Genomic DNA, 20,114 nt, shown 5'->3' with positions numbered 1-20,114 from the left:
GCTCCAGCCGGTCCAGTAGCCTGTATACACTGCTGGCACTCACCATGAGCTCGTCTCAGAGCGAGTCGCGGTGCCACACCCACGTGCGCTTGGTGTGGTCGAAGCGGTGCGCCAGCCACTGCGCCTGCAGCAGCTCCAGCCGGTCCTGTAGCCGGTATACACTGCTGGCACTCACCATGAGCTCGTCTCAGAGCGAGTCGCGGTGCCACACCCACGTGCGCTTGGTGTGGTCGAAGCGGTGCGCCAGCCACTGCGCCTGCAGCAGCTCCAGCCGGTCCTGGCTGAGGTACAGCGGCTTGCCGCGCTTCAGGTCGCGGTCCTCCTCGTCGTAGTCGTCCAGGTAGAGGCTGCCCCACAGGCAGGCGCGGTGGCCGCGGATGACGATGATGTAGGTGGAGGTGACCACGAGGAAGATGCCGGTGCCGCCGCCGCACTCGGTGGCGTGCTGCACGGCCTCGGCCACCTGGTGGTGGCGGCAGCACGGCTGCTTGAGGCACACGAGCGTGCCGCACAGCAGGCACACGGACGCCTCCTTGGGCACGGCGCCGCACTGCAGGCACACGCGCTCGTGGTAGTACGTGAACAGGCGGTCGTAGTCGCGCGGCAGCGCCAGCAGCGCCGGCCCGCTCCACGCCGCGTGCAGCGAGCGCAGCACGCGCTGCACGCCCATGTGCCCGCCGGCCGACGCGGCGGCCAGCTGGCGCGCCCACGCCGTGGCGGCGTCGGCGGCGCCGGCCCACAGCGCGCGGTCCGCCGGCAGCCGGCCCGCGTCGTCCGCCAGCTCCAGGTACCGCAGCAGGTCGGAGAACTCGTCCTGCTCGCTGGCGATGCGCGGCAGCGCGCCGCCGAATATGTGCTTGCGGAGCAGCGCCGCCACGCGCAGGTACGGCACCACCAGCTCCTGCACCTGGATATATTTTAATGTTATTGAAATATGTTTGTAGTTTTTCTTTAAGCACGCTTGACTTGGGAAGGAAGCTGGTGAATGCATTCCCTCTAAAGATTTAAAAAACATCCTCTAAGAGCGGCACCGAACAGGAAAAATCAAAGTGGGCCGATCCGTTACCGTTTAAAAAAGTCCGTTGTACTAAAAGTGTCGGTTACGATAGTTCGACGGTCATTTGTACCCCCCACCGGTGCTGCACCTAACCGATTTTATCATTGTATTAGGTCGTGACTGTATTAGGAGTCTGGTGATGAAGACGAAGAACAGTTAAGGGAACTCCTCGACGGTTCACAGTAGCTACCTTGGGTTTGGACTTGATAATTTTGTATTGATGAGAACTTTCCACCTAGATAGGTTGTGACTGTATTAGAGGTCTGGTGATGAAGACGGAGGACAGTTAAGGGAACTCCTCGACGGTTCACAGTAGCTACCTTTTGTTTGGACTTGATAATTTTGTATTGATGAGAATTTTGAAGAAAATATAATGTTTCAATAAATTTCAAAATTTCTGTTATCCTCTCAGAAACGGCTTTAATTAAAACAAGACACTGGATTGGCACCGCCTCAGGCTCATAGATGGCGCTTTTTATTATTGTAAAAAGTTTCACTTCAGTTGTGTCGTCTAAACCTAAAGCACTCATTGAGCATAGACAAGCACCTCCAGCTCCACGCGCGGCAGCGTGGGCGCCTGGTCCGCCGCGCCGGCCGCGTCGTCCTCCAGCAGGTGGTGGCCGGCCAGCGCCGTGAGCAGCAGGCGCGCGGCCGCCGCCAGCCCCGCGTGCTCGCCGGCGGCACCCGCGGCCAGCGCGGCGGGCAGCACGCCGGTGGCGCACAGCTGGTTCACCACCTGGTAGTACGTGAGCGCGTACAGCGCGCGCACGATGCACGTGAAGTGCTCTGCGGACATACGGACAACGTCAAACTTGCAAATCGGAGTTGGCCGGCTTCATTACTAGCACAGCAGGTCGTTTTGTAACTCACGCAAGTCCATGTGCGGCGGATGCGTGGGCACCAGCAGCAGGAAGTGCATGAGCAGCGCCGTGGGGTCGCGCAGCAGCAGCGGCACGGGGCGCGAGCAGCGCGCGGGCGACACGGCGGGCGAGGCGGCCGTGCCGGCGGGCGGCGCGGCGGGCGGCACCAGCGCGCGCCACGCCGCCCCCGCGCCCAGCTGCACGCCCGCCGCCAGCAGCGCGCCCGCGTGCGCGCCCACCACCGCTATCAGCGGCACTGCGGAACACACAACACTCAGTTTACTGTTCCTGTACCTGGTGAGCGAGAGCGCCGCACGACGGGAACGTGTGAAGCTCACCTATGCAGTCGTCGCGCGGCTTGTACCGCGGCGCGCGCTGCTGCAGCAGGCTGCCGCCGCGCTGCACCAGCTCGCACTCCACGTTGGTGCGCACCAGCGACGCCATGAACGTGAAGATGGAGGCGGGCGACGAGCCGTAGCGCTGCTTGAGCTTGCCGCCCGCCATGGACGTCATGGCTTCCATGGCCTTGCCCGTGGCCTCGGACAGGCGTGTGAACGGGATGGGCGCGGGCTGGTCGCGCCGCTGCTCCAGCAGGTCGAGCACCTGCGCGGCGAGCGCGCGGTGCGACGAGCGCGGCGCGGGCGGCGGGGGGGCGCGCGGCGGCGGCGGCGCCAGCGGCAACACGCCGTTGGCCAGCTGGCGGCACACGGGGCACAGGAACTCGCCGCGCTCCACGTGCAGGTTGTGCGGCCGCTGCGGCGCCGCCAGCGAGCGCAGGTACGAGCGCAGGCAGCGCAGGTGCAGGTGGTGACCGCACGACTGCGCCGCCACGCCGCCCTCCCAGCCCACCGACACCGACAGCACCCACGACTCCTACAGCCAACCACGGACAACGTTACCAATGTCTTCTGACATCCAAATAAAGTTATTTGGACAGCAACAAAACACAATCATGTAATTTTCAGCCTTTTTTGGGTTCCGTAGTCCACACTATTTTTCGACACAATTTAGAAATTCGTTTGTTAAATATTATTGTTTTAAGTGCTATTTTTTGTTAGAAACGGTTTATGGATGTGACCTAGCGAATACGCAGAAAGCTCTTAGTACGGTCGCAGGCGCACTGCCTGCTCTCTACAATGATTTCATAAGATAATTTTATAAGATACACGTATACGTAACGATTATTGACGGGAACATATCAAGTCTAACAACACTAAGAATGTTACCAGTAGCAGAGAATAACATCGTCAAGGATTTGTGACCAATGGATGTAGACTTAAAGACGTCTTTTAAAACTAGTTAACACTCCTTCTCCACTCAAGTCATTCTCGCCACCTCATCATCATCATCATCATATCAGCCGATGGACGTCCACTGCAGGACATAGGCCTTTTGTAGGGACTTCCAAACATCACGATACTGAGCCGCCTGCATCCAGCGAATCCCTGCGACTCGCTTGATGTCGTCAGTCCACCTGGTGGGGGGTCGGCCAACACTGCGCTTACTAGTGCGGGGTCGCCATTCCAGCACTTTGGGACCCCAACGTCCATCGGCTCTTCGAACTATGTGCCCCGCCCATTGCCACTTCAGCTTCGCAACTCGTTGAGCTATGTCGGTGACTTTGGTTCTTCTGCGGATCTCCTCATTTCTGATTCGATCACGCAGAGATACTCCTAACATAGCTCGTTCCATCGCCCTCTGTGTGACTCTAAGCCTTCTTATGAGGCCCATAGTTAGCGACCAAGTCTCGGAACCATAGGTCATCACTGGCAACACGCACTGTTCGAAGACTTTTGTCTTCAGGCACTGAGGAATTTCGGACGAAAAGATGTCGCGAAGCTTCCCGAATGCAGCCCAGCCGAGTTGGATTCGACGGTTCACCTCTTTCTCGAAATTGGACCTACCTAACTGGATCATATGTCCTAGGTATATGTATTCGTCTACAATTTCGAGTGCAGCGTTCTCAACTATAACTGGGTGGAGCGATACATGAGCATTACACATTATTTTTGTTTTGCCCATGTTCATTTTCAGGCCCACCTGTTGAGAAACGCTGCTGAGGTCATTGAGCATGGTACTAAGGTCATCCAGAGTCTGTGCCATGATGACTACATCATCCGCGAACCGCAGTTGAGTGATGTACTCGCCATTGATGTTGATGCCATTGAAGGTTGCCTGGAAGAAATCGCTACTTAGCGATAAGGCCGCCTTTTGTATGCTGATCTCTTCCTAATTTGTTTTTTATTTCACTTGTTTTTGTCTTTGTGGTGTGCAAATAAAGTATATTTATCTTTATGCCAAGTCCGCTCCAGTCCAGAAGCTTAAAGACGTCTTCCAGTGCGGCGGTAAATAGCTTCGGAGAGATCACATCTCCCTGACGCACTCCTCGCTGCAACTGGATTGGCCTCGTAGTCTGATCCTGAATACGGACTGACATAGTGGCGTTTTCGTACAAGCACTTCAGCGCTTGGATATACCTGTAATCAATTCGGCATCTCTGCAATGACCTTAGCACAGCCCAGGTTTCCACCGAATCGAAGGCTTTCTCATAGTCCACAAACGCTAAGCAAAGTGGCTGGTTATACTCGTGAGTCTTCTGTATAACCTGCCGCAGCGTATGGATGTGGTCTATGGTACTAAAGCCTTTTCGGAAACCGGCTTGTTCGGGAGGCTGGAAGTCGTCAAACCTATTAGCGAGACGATTCGTAATGACTCTCGAGAACAATTTGTAAACATGGCTTAGCAGCGAGATGGGTCTGTAATTCTTCAGCAAGGTGTTGTCACCTTTTTTGAAGAACAGAACCACCACGCTCCTATGCCACGCCTCAGGCGTCGTGCCCTCGTGAATGACGGAATTGAACAATCGCTGAAGGACTTTAAGTATCGGTTTTCCACCCGCTTTCAGGAGTTCTGCTGTGATTCCGTCCTCACCTGGCGCCTTATTGTTCTTCAGGTGTTTGAGAGCCACACTAATCTCGTATAGGCTGACGTCCGGGATATCTTCGGTATAGTGTCGGGTCAACTTGGCTCTGGGGTCTTTAGCCAAATTGGCAACAGGCTGCTGAGTAGTCGTGTATAGCTGTCCATAGAACTTCTCGACCTCACTTAATAACTCGGGCTTGGAAGAAATTAGATTACCGTGTTCGGTCTTCAAACGCGTCAGCTGCCTCTGTCCAATAGACAGATCTCTGGCGAAAACTTTCGAGCCTCGATTATTTTCAATCGCATTTTTAATACGCTCGGTATTGAAATTTCGCAAGTCGCTGGTTTGCGACTTAGAGATCTGTCTACTGATTTGTCGGTATTTTGACGCATTTGCTGAAGACTGTAATCTCATTTCTTGCCTCTCTTCCATGAGTTTAAGTGTTTGGTCCGAGAACTTTTTGGTTCTTTTCGCACGGTGGGTCTTATAGAACTTAGACCCAACGGAATGGACAGTTTCCACGAACCTGTTGTTCAGATCGTCCACAGTTTCGCAATTTGCTAGGCAATCAAAGCGGTTCTGCAGTTCTAGTTGAAAGGACTCGGGGTTTTGAATATGGGCACGAGTAGGTCGGAGCGTAGACTTCACCAGTCGATACCGTTCCAGCTGAATGTTGATATTCAACGTGCCTCTAACCATTCGGTGATCGCTACCGGTTTTCACCCTATGGATCACAGAAACATCGTTGAATATTTGCCGTCTGGTAGACAAGATGAAGTCGATCTCGTTTTTCGTGGAACCATCGGGGCTCATCCAGGTCCATTTCCTGTGTGGTGGCTTCTTGAAGAAGGAGTTCATCATAAAGAGGCCCTCCTTCTCCATGAAGTCAGCCAACATTTGGCCCCTATCGTTCCGTTGCCCATATCCAAATCGTCCCACTTTCAACTCTGAACCGCTACGTTCGCCCAGCTTTGCGTTAAAATCCCCCATCACAACATTGTAATAAGAGTTTGAGGCATGTATGGCTTTAGAAATATCCTCATACAATACCTCTACCTCCTCGTCGGGATGTGTCGAGGTCGGTGCGTAAACCTGTATAACCTTCAACGAATACCGTTTGGTAATTCGGAGGACCAGGAACGCTACCCTGCTCGACACACTCTCGACATTTACAACATTGTTCACGAGGGACTTGTGAACGATAAATCCGACACCACCCTGGGACTGTTGGTCGCCCTCCCGGTAGTAGAGCATGTTGCCGGATTCAAGGATTATCGAGCCCTCCCCCTCTCTTCGGACTTCAGACAATCCTATGATATCCCAGTGCAACTTGCTCATAACTTCTTCCAGCTCGATGACCTTTTCGTCGGACCTCAAAGTGCGTGCGTTGTATGTTGCCAGGTCTAGTCGTCGGGGTTGGCAGCGGAATCTCTGCCGGAGATTCTTAACACCCCTTGCCCCGCCGTTACCATAACCGCTGCCAGAGCCAGGAATAGCGGGGCTGCCGGGGACTAGGGGCTGTGTTTTGTTTTTGCCGTCCATACAAAGTTTTGCCCAGTACTGACCACGCTGGGCATGCGGGTTGGTCAGCGCAGTGCTAGATTACTCGCGCCGGTGTCGCTGCTGCCCGACACCGGCCTGAGGCATTTCGTAATCTAGCCTGTGGGAATGGATATACCGCCATTCGTCGGTCGCCAGAGCCTCGTCGGTCCATCTGCAGGGTGCACCACGAGCAGGTGAGGTTGGCAGTTGGGGAGACTGACTGGTACTAGCCTCCCCCTTACACCCCCTCGCCACCTATCCCAAAATAATCCATGAAGGATTACCCAACAAAAGTTGTGGACAGATCGAAGGTCACGATAAGAATGAACTACTGAGCTACCTCCCACTGAGGAGGACACATGCTCGGGTGGTCCCGAGCATGTGTCCTCCTCAGGGCGGGTCCGGTACTACTTGTTCTTCGCGTGTTCCCAGGCTGCCTTCTTGACTCCCTATAAATTCTTTACTCTTCGCCATACTCTTTTCTATATCGCCACGGGTCTCCCACTACTCTCCATCTCACTCACTCAACTCACGGAACACTCCGAACTATCTCGGCTCGTGCCGACAGATCGAACGAGTCACTCGTGGAAGCAGTCACCGTCAGCACTGGTCGTACCTGGTCGAAGTACTGGTCGAGGTCGTCGTGCAGGCGGTAGTGGTGCGCGGCGGCGGCGGCGCCGGTCTGCGCGGCCAGGCGCGCGCGCTCCGCCTCCGACAGCGGCAGCCGCGCCACGCCGCTGCCCTGCCGCCGCCGGTGGCCCAGCACCGACGTCGACTGACCAACACACGCATTAGTAAACAGAGTCCTCGCTCGCGCAGTAGACAAGTAAGATACAGGTAAGGTACACACACACAAACAGACTCAATTTCGCAATTAGATATAAGGAATAAAGGACGCCTTTAGACCTCTTTAATAGGGATGATGACAGTTTTTTAAATTGTATATAAATTAAGAGTATACTAATAGTAAAGCAATTTTGTAAAAGGAACAGGGTATCTGCGATCATTACTTTCGGAGCTACAGGGATTTAAAGGGTCAGATTTGCGGCGCTGCCGCGGATCCCTGAAAAACGCCCCATACAAAATGGCTCGAAAAAATGACGTCATAGGCAATGTAATGATCGTTAGATTTGTATGCGCGTTCAAACAAAATTACTAATATCTTTGTTATTTGTGCGTTTATCTTTATAGTTCATATATTAAAAAATGTCACATTTAATGTAAGGAAGCTAAAACTGTATGAATTTTCATCTAATTACGATAAAAAAAATTTAGTAGTTTTTGAAATTTTATAATCTCATTTATTTTGCAAATATCCAGACAATCTTTGCTTTTTATGTATAAATTAGTTAACATTGGCCCTATTTACCCGAATATATCATAAAAATCAATATATTCAAACCTAGTCATCATCCCCATTCAGCCCTTAGTATTGCTGTAAAAAGTGGAGTAACTTCTTCCGTTTTCCCAACATTTCCATTTCTGCTCCTATTGATCATAGCGTGATGAAAAATGTACTATAACCTGCCCAGGAGTATTAAGGATAATTGTTCTGAGTTTCGTTAAAATCCGTTGAGTAGTTTTTATTTCTATAACGAACATACAGACAAACAGACAAAAATTTTATTCATTGCATATTTGGCATCAATAGGGATGATGACAGTTTTTTAAATTGTATATAAATTAAGAATATATTAATAGCAAAGCAATTTTGTAAAAGTAACAGGGTATCTGCGATCATTACTTTCGGAGCTACAGGGATTTAAGGGGTCAGATTTGCGGCGCTGCCGCGGATCCCTGAAAAACGCTCCATACGAAATGACACGAACTAATGACGTCGTAGGCAATGTAATGATCGTTAGATTTGTATGTGCGTTCAAACAAAATTACTAATATCGTTGTTATTTGTGCGTTTATGTCTATAGTTCAAATATTAAAAAATGTCACATTTAATGTAAGGAAGCTAAAAGTTTATGAATTTTCATCTATTACTATAAAAGATTTTTAATAGATTTTGAAATTTTATAATTTCATTTATTTTGCAAATATCCAGACAATCTTTGGTTTTTGTATAAATTAGTTAACATTGACCTTATTTACCCGAATGTATCATAAAAATTAAATTTATATACAAACCTAGTCATCATCCCCATTGTGTATCAATCACTAATCACCCCCTGAACAGTACATGAAATATATTTTGGAAATATATTTCATGTACAGAATTGACCTCTCTGCAGATTTATTATTTAAATATAGACATTTATATTGACAAAACATAGCGACACAGGAAGATACTTTTTGTAGTACGCAAATATCTTTTGGTGCTTCTGTATCGGTAATAGAATACATTTTTAATTAACACTTGTACTTTTTTTTATTTTCGAACACCAATACCACAGCCGCCATTGTTCTTACAGATGATCGTTCTGCTCTATCTACAACTAATAGGGCTTTATACTAATCATAATTTGTATAAAGCAAATATCTTCTGTAAACGAGTTTTGGTATGTTTAGTTAATAACAACAATGTTTATAATAATATTGGGACGGTCGTCGTCAGCGCACCTGCAGCAGCACCACGAGGCCGATGGGGTCGTGCGCCGTGCTGGGCGCGGTGGTGTTGCAGATGACGCACACGTAGTGGCGCTCCACCAGCTCGTCCTCGCCCTCCCACTCCATGGCGCCGTGGCCGCCCTCCGCCTCCATGGCGCGGATGAACCGCTCGCGCTGCTCCTCCAGCTCGCGGATCACCTGTTTCTTCCGCTCCTGCGCGCGCCGCGAGCGCTCCTCCTTCTCGCGTTGTTCTCTGGACATTCGGATAGTCAAACATTACAAAAGACTCTTAGATTCTTGTCTGAAACTTACAGAACAGGACGAAACATCAATACACGCATAGTGTTACACAGTGGAGGAATTGGGCTAAGTAGGTCGGCAGATTTGCCTTGAATTTGGTCCTACAGAAATAAAAAAATATTGCTGCTTTTTGAAATATTTACGAAAGTTCAATGGAAAAATTGATGTATGGTAAACTATAGAGCACAAATCACAAAGTTACAATTTTATAGTATGCACAAACGTTCGTTTATATCGGCCCCTCAACGTTATTTCAAAAGGTAATTAGTGATCTAGATAACTTTTAGCTTTTTTTTTAGGAAAAAGCGGGACTTTAATATATCCAGCGGGGATGTCACTGAACGACGCAGCGACTGGCAATTCGGCGAAGTACAGAGGTCCAAAAGAGGAATAAAGGAACTCCGTCGTCTGAACAAAGATCTGTTATACATTATTCTGTATGGATTGACTCGCTGAACCAGCAATTGAGATGTATGTAAACTGTTTGTTTCCACGCGGCCTCGAGAAGTAACGTCTCTCCGAGGTTAATCTACAGTTTATGTGTGTAAATAAAATATTTTGTAAATTGTAAAAGGTTTTAAAAAGACTGTCGAGCCGTCTCTCCTAACAATTAGTGTCAGAAGTGGGATGTGAACAAGGTCATGCAAAACGCTTGGCATCGAGGAATCCAAAGGTATCCAACAGTAGTGGTCTGCGATAAGCATCTACCCCTAAAAGTTACAAGCACTAACACATCCCTTGATCGCCGATCGCCACGTACCTGGCGCGCTGCTCGGCCTGGCGCTCGCGCTGGTGGGGCCACAGCGTGCGGCGCACGTTCTGCACGGCGGCGGCGCAGCGCACGTCCAGCGCCGCCAGCTTGTGCAGCAGCGAGCCGATGAAGTGTGGCCCGTCGCCTGCACAACATTACATTGAACACACTTGTTACACAATAGTCCACCACGTTGGCCCACAGTGGCAGACTTCACACACACATAGAGAATTTTAAAATTCTCAGGTATGCACGTTTCCTCACGAAGTTCTTCCTTCGCCGTTTGAGACACGTGATTTTAATTTCTTACTTATTTTACAAAGAATTACATTTTACAAAAGGACATGTCCCAATTTTGTATGGAGGCTGGGCCATTATTCCGAGTGTCAAATAACCAAAACAAATTATTTTTATCTTAAAAGAACATAAAATGTAGGACTTAAAACCCAAAAAAAAAGTTTTTGGAACCCGCATTCTTTTTTTAAAATAATTAAATAAAATGTATTTTTTTCATTAGCTGACATTAATTAAGAATTTTTATCATGGCAACATGCTTGTAACTCACACCCTGACAGTTTGTCAGCGATCTTTGCGTAGTAGCACTCGTTTATGGCGTTGTTAAAGCAATTTAAAGAATTTTTTTGTTTAATGCTTCTCTGTCTACGATTTAATGTTTCTTTTTTACTTGTGTCTTATTGACATTTGGCAATATTACATGACATTGACAGCTTACACCGCATATAAATTCGATTCCAGGTGTTTTTATTGGTTTTTTTGAACACTTTTACTGTATTGTCTAGGATCAATTTATAGACAAGGGAGCGAAACAAAAAAAATATTTATTTAATTAATGCGGGTTCCAAAAATTTTGAAAATTATTTTCTCAACAGCAATTTGCATCTTCTATCCGTAAAAAAACACTGTCGATCTGTTTATAAATTATGAATAATAAAGGCCCATTTTTGGGACATGGCCTTTGACAAGGAATAGTTTATAGTTAGTATACATCGCAAAGTCCGTTCTTAGAACGCCAGTTCTTGACAGGGCCAGATCAAGGCGGTGTAAGAGCGGAATACTTATTCGGCATCTCACCGATAGGCTCCTGAGTGGCGGGCGCGGGCTCCTCCAACGCGAAGGAGTCGAGTCGTCCGGACATTTGCGAGTGCAGCTTCAGCAGCAGCGAGATGATGGACTCGTTCACGGGGATCTGCTCGTCGCTCTGCGTGTGCAGCTGCACCTGACAATTGTAAACTGCCTGTTACTGTTTTGTCCAACCGTTTATACCAAATCTTCAGCTCGCTCATTGGTCAAGATGGCCCGCGGATTCACTAGCGTTAGTTCCTATTCTCATTGTAATACAGGGTTATATTATAGTCCTATGTTAGTGGCTGACAATGTAGCTTGTCGCTGGTGAATGATTTAAAAAAAATGGATTGATTAGTTTTGTGTCCTGACCTGTCTGACCTGTGTAAACTAACTGCCTCATTGTCCATTGGTTAGTCATGTGATTTCGATTCACGAAATCCTGGGTTAAAAACCAGGTAAATATTTTTTTCTTCAAAGGAATTTTCAGTTAAAATTCTCAGCCTGGAGTTGAATAGTTGGTGGTGTTACGCCTTGCCTGGACAACGCGTTGAGTTTTTGTTCCCAATCATTATCATTAACATCTAATAAAAGAATCGTTACTGAATGTAACACTATCACTCTGAGCTCGCCAACCCACATCGGAGCAGCGTGGTCAGTCTAAGTCCAAGAGGCCTGACCCTGATGATCTAACCTGTGTGTCGGTGGAGGGCAGCGCGCCGAGCAGCGCGGGCCGACTCGTCGGCTCCTCGTGTATGGTCAGCCGCCATTCTGGTTCGTCTATCTCTGTGGAGAACATACTAAGTTACAAGCTGCGGACTTTCGTGTGTTCGGAAGTCCTTGTCCTTCTGATACGTTTATAATTAAAAAAAGGTCTCAGTCTTTTTACTCGTATGTAACGTAATGTTTAAAACAAATGAATTTCGTTTACGGCGTCCTTATCCCACTAAAATAATCAGCTCTGTCATACATCAAGTCCTTTTACAAACATATCTTCTTTCACACTCTCTAACTCTTGTTTGGCCTTCCCTCCTTTTGTGTTTATGTTTAAAGACACGTAAACCACAAGTCATTTCTTTTCTAAGCACCATATTTCTTTTACCACACGATATTAAACACAAGTCATCAATTTTAGCTACGCAATGATTGCGGCTAAGCAAATTCCGTAGCTAAAGATAGAAATATGGCGATCAAACCTCCAAAGAACACCATGTTCTAGAAAAAAAAATCAAAACAAAAAACACGATTTTATAATTATTATATATCCAGAAGTCACCATGTTCAACATTTTAGATGGATTATAGTGGGTTTCTCACCATAAGCAATGGGCACAGGCGGTGGGTCAAGGCCCAGCTGTGCCAGGGTGTTGTCCGGGATGGCCAGGGTCATGTTCTCTGCCTCCATTTCTATATCTGACTCCGCACCTCCAGACAGGCCTGGCAGCATGAGCGCTTGACTTTCACCACTGCCACTCTTGAAAATTGAAAAATTCGAGTTTTACGTACTGAAATAAAAACTCCTTACACTTCAATCTTGATTTTTACGTTAGTGAAGTTAGTACCATTTTAGAAACACTATAAGTAATGAATTGCAATAAAAAATTAACAACATTATTTTCTATACATGTGGTGCGAAAAAAGGATTGAACTCAGCTTAGATTGTTTTTAAACTTCTTCATTTTAATCGCTTTTAATTTATGCCAAGACTGTATACAATTTACTTTGCCAATACTAAATACTACTTCTACCCACAACATTGGAATTCTTTTGAGCTTCGTCGAGGGAAAAGGGAAAAAATAGTCAAACACCTGTAATTATTTGTTGTAAAAGAAATTGAAAAGATGGCACCTCTGTGATGCTCACATATCATGAGGATATCTCCTCCTTCTCACAGAATATTAGTGATGAGGGTGGGGTACCTCTAGAGCTCGTATGATGGGCGTGTCTCCACCCGTGTCCGACTGGTCGTCCGACACTGAGTTCTCGCGCACCATCTGTTACAGACAAACTAAACTCATTCAACCTTCAAAACATTTTATGAACACAATTGCCTGCCGTTGTGTGGAAATTTAGAGAGATTGAATACGCACGCATTGCAAACAATATTTCTGTATTTACAACAAAATATTACTTTCAATTTGTTTCGTTGAATCCTTTGCTTCGTCAAGATTCTAAAGTTGAATTTTAGAATCATTCGCTTACTCGGTACTCAATACACGTGAAATTAAGCCAGCAATGGCAGATAGCACCAGAGGGTGTATCGTAAGTCATTTAATAATGTAAGTCACTCACATGCATGGAGGAGGGCACGGCAAGCGCGGTGCTACCGGCGGGCAGGGACGCGGCCTTGCTGGCGGGGCGCGAGTCCTCCTCGGGGCCCTCCCACTCGTTGTCGCCTGCACACAGCGTATGTATGTATGTATCGACATCGCTATCCTATCACGCGCACGATAACTCAAACTTTATTCTATTTAAAATTTAATACAAAATGGTTGGAATTTAAAATATTAGTAAGACATCAACTGTCATTTATTTTAGTTGAAAGAGAGTATGCTTCACCCTGCAGGCCATACCAGTGAGACTTCCACAGTACTGTACTCGTATTGTTGGCGTTGGAAAAATTACGTTAACTAAGTTAATCTCGTCGCTTTATGAAGTTAATTTTGGTTTAAATTACATTCGAAAGTTCAATTTTATTCTAACAGAAGCAAACAGTCTATGCTGTTTCACCAAATGTGCGCCAGCACCCAACAGTGGAGTCATGTTCTCTCAAGAGTCGCGAGCGAGGCTCGCAAGAAACTTGCTTCCCCAATGATTTTTTCCAGCCCCTTTAGTGACTGAGGCATCTTGGCCTATGAGACGAGTACAACGCCAGCACTAGAGGATTAGTCAAGTAACTGGCGCTAGTAATGCAATAGCTAAGTGCAGCTAACTCACTGTCGTCGTGCGTGTCGCGCTTGTGCAGGTGTCCGTCGTCCGCGGCGGCGTGGCGCGCGCGCGCGGGCGGCGGCACGGACGCGAGCACGGCGCGCGCGTTGTCGCACACGGCGCCGCCCGCGAAGGCGCGCAGCAGCGGCACGCCCGCGATGCGCGCGCCGCAGCCGCCGCGCGCGCCGTCCGCCAGGCAAACGTCCCGCTGCACAACATGTCTTGATATTACTGAGCGTTTTAACCTCTGACTAATTATATGTGGACCTGACTAGCCAGACGTTACCCTTCTGTCAAAGGGTAAGATCAATGATCTAACGCTTTCATAAAACTGTTTCTATTGAATCGATATTTAAATATAGGTAGGTAAAGTCAAAATTCATTTATTTCAATTAGGCTTAGTTTACAAGCACTTTTGAAAGATCAAGATTATGTCATAATTTAATTTAATGGTAAAAATGCAAGTTTGTACAGTTGCAGTTTTTTACGACCCTTGGCTGCAATCAAGTCTATAGAAGCAATGATGCAGTCTATTTTGGAACGCGCTTACCTAGAAAGTATCTAGTTTTCTTGACTTGAAAATACCCATATTGTAAGTGGTAAGGAAAACACAAGCTGGAAGGGCATTCTCTACTTCACAGTGTCAATCTGGAACGAAGAGCCATAACGCCTCTTTGTGTCCAAGGGATATCAACTACATATGGATACAGGTTACTGCGACGCCTGACAGTTCTATGATGTAAGTTCTATGGTGTGAAAACGGTAAACAGCTTCTAGTTTACAAAAACATGGACATGCGTTTTATGTAAATATTTCTAGACTATCGTATTTTGTAATGAAAAATAATAGATAGCCAGTCGAATAGCAAACCATCAATCAAGTAATCGAATATTCTTCGTAATGCGACTAAATAATGTGTATATGAAAGTTTCATTACCCCGATAGCTGCAATGCCCTCAAAAAATATTCAAACAATTTTGTTGGTGAATTTTAGTGTGTGATACAAGTACATAGCTAATTAGTCTATGAGTATATAAAGGCTGTAGTCACATTGTGCTCGCGCGCGCGCTCGGCGGCCAGGTCGGCGGCGGCGGCCAGCAGGTAGACGGCCAGCGCCAGCACGTGGTCGGGCGGCGCGTCCCCGCCCGCCTCGCGCGCCGCGTCCTCGCCCTCCGCGCCGCGCCGCCGCACGCCGCGGTACAGCACGGCCAGCAGCGCGCCGTGCAGCACGCCTGGACACACGCGCACGTTACTGCTGCGCCTTACAAACCTCGCGCACGGTATAGTCAAATGCAATCTTTATGACATCTTCGAAATAAGCCGCAGTTGTCTTTACGCGTAAGTCATAGATAAAGTACGCTAAAATCAAGACGATCGGCGATTTCCGGTGTGAGGCGCACGCAGGATGGTGCCCTGCCGCCGCGCTCGTACGTAATCAGTGATATCTAAAATTTGATGTTTCGAAACGTCATAAATATTGCATCCGACAACACGAGGCATATGATCAGAATCGGCTTGTATCAGACGTCAACCGCGGTATCCTCTCAAGTCAGGAGCTTGCAATGATTCATTATTTGGTCAAACTTATACATACATATACATGTAGGTAAAAATGTAATAATTCAATCTTGTGAAATAATTTACATTATTTTAGCTGAGTTTGATATAGGCCTCTTCTCAAAACCTTCAGTTTCACATCATGATGGTGTCTAGACAGTAAGTACAATAACTTGTGTGGTCACCACACTCCCATAACATGAGTGAGCGTCACCTGAGGCGCACAGCTGGCGCGGGTCGCCGGCGGCGCGGGGCGGCGCGCGCGCGGGGCGCAGCGGCGGCCACAGCGTGCCGCAGCCGGTCGCGCCCGCCGCCTTCTGCTTCTCGCGCACACTGGGTGAGAGACGATATGAAATAATATGTCATCATCATCATCATATGTATGCAATAATAACCAGTGCACAGTAAAACTAACTGTGGTTTGTGTTGCACTATGGTTAGGCTTAATTTCAATGTGTTGTTTGTTGAATAATAAATAATAATAATAATAATAATAAAGCCGATGGACGTCCACTGCAGGCCTTTTGTAGGGACTTCCAAACATCACGATACTGAGCCGCCTGCATACAGCGAATCCCTGCGACTCGCTTGATATCGTCAGTCCACCTGGTTGGGGGTCGACCAACACTGCGCTTACTACGGGGTCGCCATTCCAGCACTTTGGGTCCCCAACGTCCATCGGCTCTGCGAACTATGTGCCCCGCCCATTGCCACTTCAGCTTCGCAACTCGTTGAGCTATGTCGGTGACTTTGGTTCTTTTGCGGATCTCCTATTAGGAGTATCTCTGCGTGATCGAATAATATATATGTGATGCGAATTAAGGCCAGTACGCCTAGCGAACGACATAGATAGATAAATAAATTCTTTATTGCACATGAAAAATATAAAACAATATACATCATATGTAATAAAATAAGTATGTAGAAAAATGCACAAAGGCGATATTATAGCTAATAGCGATCTCTTCTAGACAACCCGCAATATTTATATTTGGTGAAGATAAATAGACGAAATGTCAATCATTGGCAGCGGGGATGTCTTTCGTCCCAAAGCCATGAAAGATAAGAGATAGCAGTATTTCTGGTTGCGCTGTTATTGTTTTAAATATGTCTATTTCTTTTCACGCGAGATATTTTGTCGGTCGCATAGAATTAATTATTGGTATTTATTCATACTTACAACAATACTGGAATAGGTTAAAAATATTAAATTGAAATGGTATTTGTACCTGATCGAAGGAGGTTCTAATTCAATTTGAAAGTCGATTAAGATTTACATTCAATTTTACGGTAAGAACCTATAACACGTTTAGCGAGGCGAGATAAAATCGTTAAAACATATCGGTACTAAGTTACATCTGAAAGTAAACGTAGTTTGATAAACTACCCTCCTCCCAACTTATAACTATAATGTAAACAATAGTTATAAGTTGGGAGGAGGGTAGTTTATTATAGGTTGTTACTAGCCAGATGTTTTTTTACTGTTGATTAGTTAATAGTTTAATAAGTGACTAGGCTTCTGAGGACATGATTACTCCGAAGAGAATTATTAAAAAAATACGCCTCATACTTGTCATTTGAGAGTCTGTTATCTTCCAAAGCCACCTCAGTCCATAATTGGCTACTGTACCTATCTATGGTAGGAGCATAGACTAACAAACTTCCAGCCTTCCTAAAATGTCTAAATCCGTCCTAAAAGTGTATGTCTCTCGGACCACTATACTTGGCTTTGTTAACCATACAATATGTATACAATGCACTCACTAGGCTGTGAACCGGTCCATGGAAGTGTGGAAGTCGCGGCGATGCACCGCCCTCTGCAGCAGGTGCAGCGGGTCGTAGTACTGCTCCCACACTATCGGCTTGGGCACAAACAACCCTTGCTCCAGGTTCTCCGAGCCCTTGGGTGGCGCGCGGTAGTCTGATAGCTGTGAACGAAAAATCATGTTATGCTTAAAAGGGTTGAAGTGCCGAGGTATGGGAGTGTAATGCTAGATTCTCAGCTCCGAATTGATACTGCAAATGTCTCCGAAAAAAAAAAGACCGATACTGAAACCAAACTCGATGAGGAACGTTTATCAACAAACAAATTAATTGCTTGGCAATTTACTCTTAACTTTTTCCTAATTTAAAAACATCTCAGAACAATCAGATTCATAGATAGTTAATATATTTTCAATAACATCTTATAAAAAACAATACATTCTTTTAAACAAATTCGGTGTTAAACAACATGCGTCTTCTACCTTCATTTTTAATTCGTTTGTTGATAAATAATGTGGATTATTTATCAACAAACGAGTTGGGTTTTTTTTAATGTATAGTCAATCTATTCTATGTCCCTTTTGTTTTGGATGTAGTTGTAACTAGGCCAAGTCGCTTATGAGGAAGTTTCCAGGAGAAGCGATGTCTGAAGCTGACTGATCGAAAAAATCAGACAAGCAACACTAACGGTGAGAGACCTCTCGAATTCAAGGCCGGCCGCTAAACCTTGGAACTTCGACGGGGAAATCTTCAGAAGCTGCAGCTTTTATATGGTCACCAGAAGCTACTGGAACAGATACCTCTCTGAGCACAGTCTCGAAGTTCCTGGTGTGCGCGTTGCCGGAGCGCTCCGGCATCAGCTCCAACAGCTGCGAGTGCGTCTTGTCGCCCGCCGCCAGCAGCGTCGCCACCTCCAGCTTGGACTGTGTCAACTCGTCGTTACCTTCAAAAACACATTCACGCCATTTTCAAAAGTGTCTACGAACACAACCATTTCTTAATTCACAATGTCTTCCATAAGAAGAGGAACCAATTTTAACATTGATTATTCAAAAGTGGATGGAATAATGATAAGATTATTTAAGAAAATCTCCAGACTCAATTGTGGCAATGGTAGCCAATCTCATGCTGAAGTTCGCTGACCAATTTTAAATGACAACGCCTTGCTAAGACTAGTCATCTACGCTAATGATGTGTATGCGCAAAGCTAAGTACACTCTCAATTCACTCAAGTAAATATAAGTGGTAAGGCTCATACCAAGATTAGTTCTGGAGGAGACGAGGATGGCGAGGAATGTCAGCAAGCCCTCCACCATGGCGTACTGCTCTGACGTCTGCGCAGGAGACATCGGCGTCAGACTCAGCCACTCGCGGACGCCAAAACTGATGGAAATCACATTTTATTATAAGCTGGCGGACTAACGGCCATTTTTACACACAAAAAGCCATTTGGTTGTTCATTTTCAGTCTTTTTTCAGAAGGGCACGGAATTTACTATAAATGAGCACACATGCCTTCCTTGCATTGTACTTATAATACTCTTAGTTTGTTTCGAGAGAAAGGTCGTCATTCTCTGATACCTTCTCACCGTGAAGATGCAGCTGTGCCACTGCAAACAAGCTGGTGAGACATATGCCAAAGCTTCCAATCTGGCATTTGGCTGGCATCTCACAACCAAAGTGCAACACAACCGGCGTGTGTTGAAGGACCATTGACGTATGAGTTGACACTTACACGTCGATACACATGTCGAGGAACTGGTCGGCGGGCAGGTGCGCGGCGCATATCTGCAGCCAGAAGATGTCCATGTCCACCATGGAGTTGCAGAAGTTGGCCTGGATGTACGTCATCGCCTGCCCCTTGATCTGCAGCCCGTTGCGCACCCACACGCCCGCCAGGATCTCGTAGAACAGACTCTGCGGACAAACAGTTCCATTTTACTATATTGAATACTTCAGAAAGACGCGATTTCGTCCACCCTTAGACCTCCTCAAACCGGCTTTCTCACAAAATCCGTTCTTAGCGTACGTCTCCTAAGCTACCTAGGGCCAAATTTCAACTTTGAACATCAAAATGTTTTCGATATTTTATATTACACTAGCAGAACCTCGCGGTATCACCCGTAGTATCCACTCCCGTTGAAATACGGGGATAAAATGTAGCTTACTCGCTGATAATGTATGCAGTTTTCTATCGGTGAAGGAATTCTTCAAATCGGTCCTGTAGTTTTGAGTTTATTCGTTACAAACAAAAATACAGTGTAGATTCAGAGTATTTTTACTAATTGCTAGTATCGAAATTATACCTTTTATATCAATTGATAATAATTTGTGAAATGTTGCGCTATTACCGCTGCGTTTTAATGGGGTAGGACCAAATTCCTGGAAAATTTCCATCGCAACGGTGAAATCATGCAGATTCGCAAATCACGCAGTTTTTCATATGCAACAGTGATCACTTAACATCTGATCGGATCGATCGCTCTCAATTTATACTGTAGTATAACCCCATAGGATATAATTACGGAGTTTTACCATAACTCTTTCCTAAATATTGAATCTAAGCACAAATGTACTTAACTAATTTACTGTAGGTATATAAAACGCTAAGCTAAGTTAATGTGATTCACTAGACAATTACATAATTAGGCACTCTTTGTCTTTGTCAAACAAAATATTAAATACAAAACAGAATAGTTAAGGCACTGTAATAATCCCCTCATCGCCTAAGTAGATTATAAAATAATGATACCTACGTCTACTTATTGATTCTTAAAAATTGTACAATAATCGAG

The 20,114-nt window shown here is 46.2% G+C and overlaps 1 protein-coding gene across 2 annotated transcripts in view; it reads right to left on the bottom strand.

The window, feature by feature from the left end:
- Positions 1 to 108: 108 nt before the first annotated feature.
- LOC112053294 (E3 ubiquitin-protein ligase Ubr3) overlaps positions 109 to 20,114 on the bottom strand; it is a 68,594-nt gene continuing 48,588 nt past the window's right edge. Inside the window, exons 10-28 of one of the 2 annotated variants that reach the window (XM_052885610.1) lie at positions 19,055 to 19,236; positions 18,579 to 18,703; positions 18,121 to 18,263; positions 17,321 to 17,484; positions 15,771 to 15,889; positions 15,050 to 15,231; positions 14,009 to 14,207; positions 13,364 to 13,467; positions 12,991 to 13,065; positions 12,389 to 12,545; positions 11,767 to 11,858; positions 11,082 to 11,226; positions 9,999 to 10,134; positions 8,951 to 9,191; positions 6,999 to 7,157; positions 2,256 to 2,790; positions 1,928 to 2,173; positions 1,605 to 1,843; positions 111 to 907 (exon numbers count right to left, since the gene is read on the bottom strand). In XM_052885610.1, coding sequence (XP_052741570.1) covers positions 188 to 907; positions 1,605 to 1,843; positions 1,928 to 2,173; positions 2,256 to 2,790; positions 6,999 to 7,157; positions 8,951 to 9,191; positions 9,999 to 10,134; positions 11,082 to 11,226; positions 11,767 to 11,858; positions 12,389 to 12,545; positions 12,991 to 13,065; positions 13,364 to 13,467; positions 14,009 to 14,207; positions 15,050 to 15,231; positions 15,771 to 15,889; positions 17,321 to 17,484; positions 18,121 to 18,263; positions 18,579 to 18,703; positions 19,055 to 19,236 — 3,963 coding nt within the window. In that variant the 3' untranslated portion in view covers positions 111 to 187. Of the gene's footprint in view, positions 908 to 1,604; positions 1,844 to 1,927; positions 2,174 to 2,255; positions 2,791 to 6,998; positions 7,158 to 8,950; positions 9,192 to 9,998; positions 10,135 to 11,081; positions 11,227 to 11,766; positions 11,859 to 12,388; positions 12,546 to 12,990; positions 13,066 to 13,363; positions 13,468 to 14,008; positions 14,208 to 15,049; positions 15,232 to 15,770; positions 15,890 to 17,320; positions 17,485 to 18,120; positions 18,264 to 18,578; positions 18,704 to 19,054; positions 19,237 to 20,114 lie in introns of both variants that reach the window. The other variant, XM_052885611.1, reaches the window with a different exon arrangement.

The sequence above is a fragment of the Bicyclus anynana genome, chromosome 14, assembly GCF_947172395.1.
Source record: "Bicyclus anynana chromosome 14, ilBicAnyn1.1, whole genome shotgun sequence".
Lineage (NCBI taxonomy): Eukaryota > Metazoa > Arthropoda > Insecta > Lepidoptera > Nymphalidae > Bicyclus > Bicyclus anynana.
This window is presented reverse-complemented; position numbering and strand designations above follow the sequence as displayed.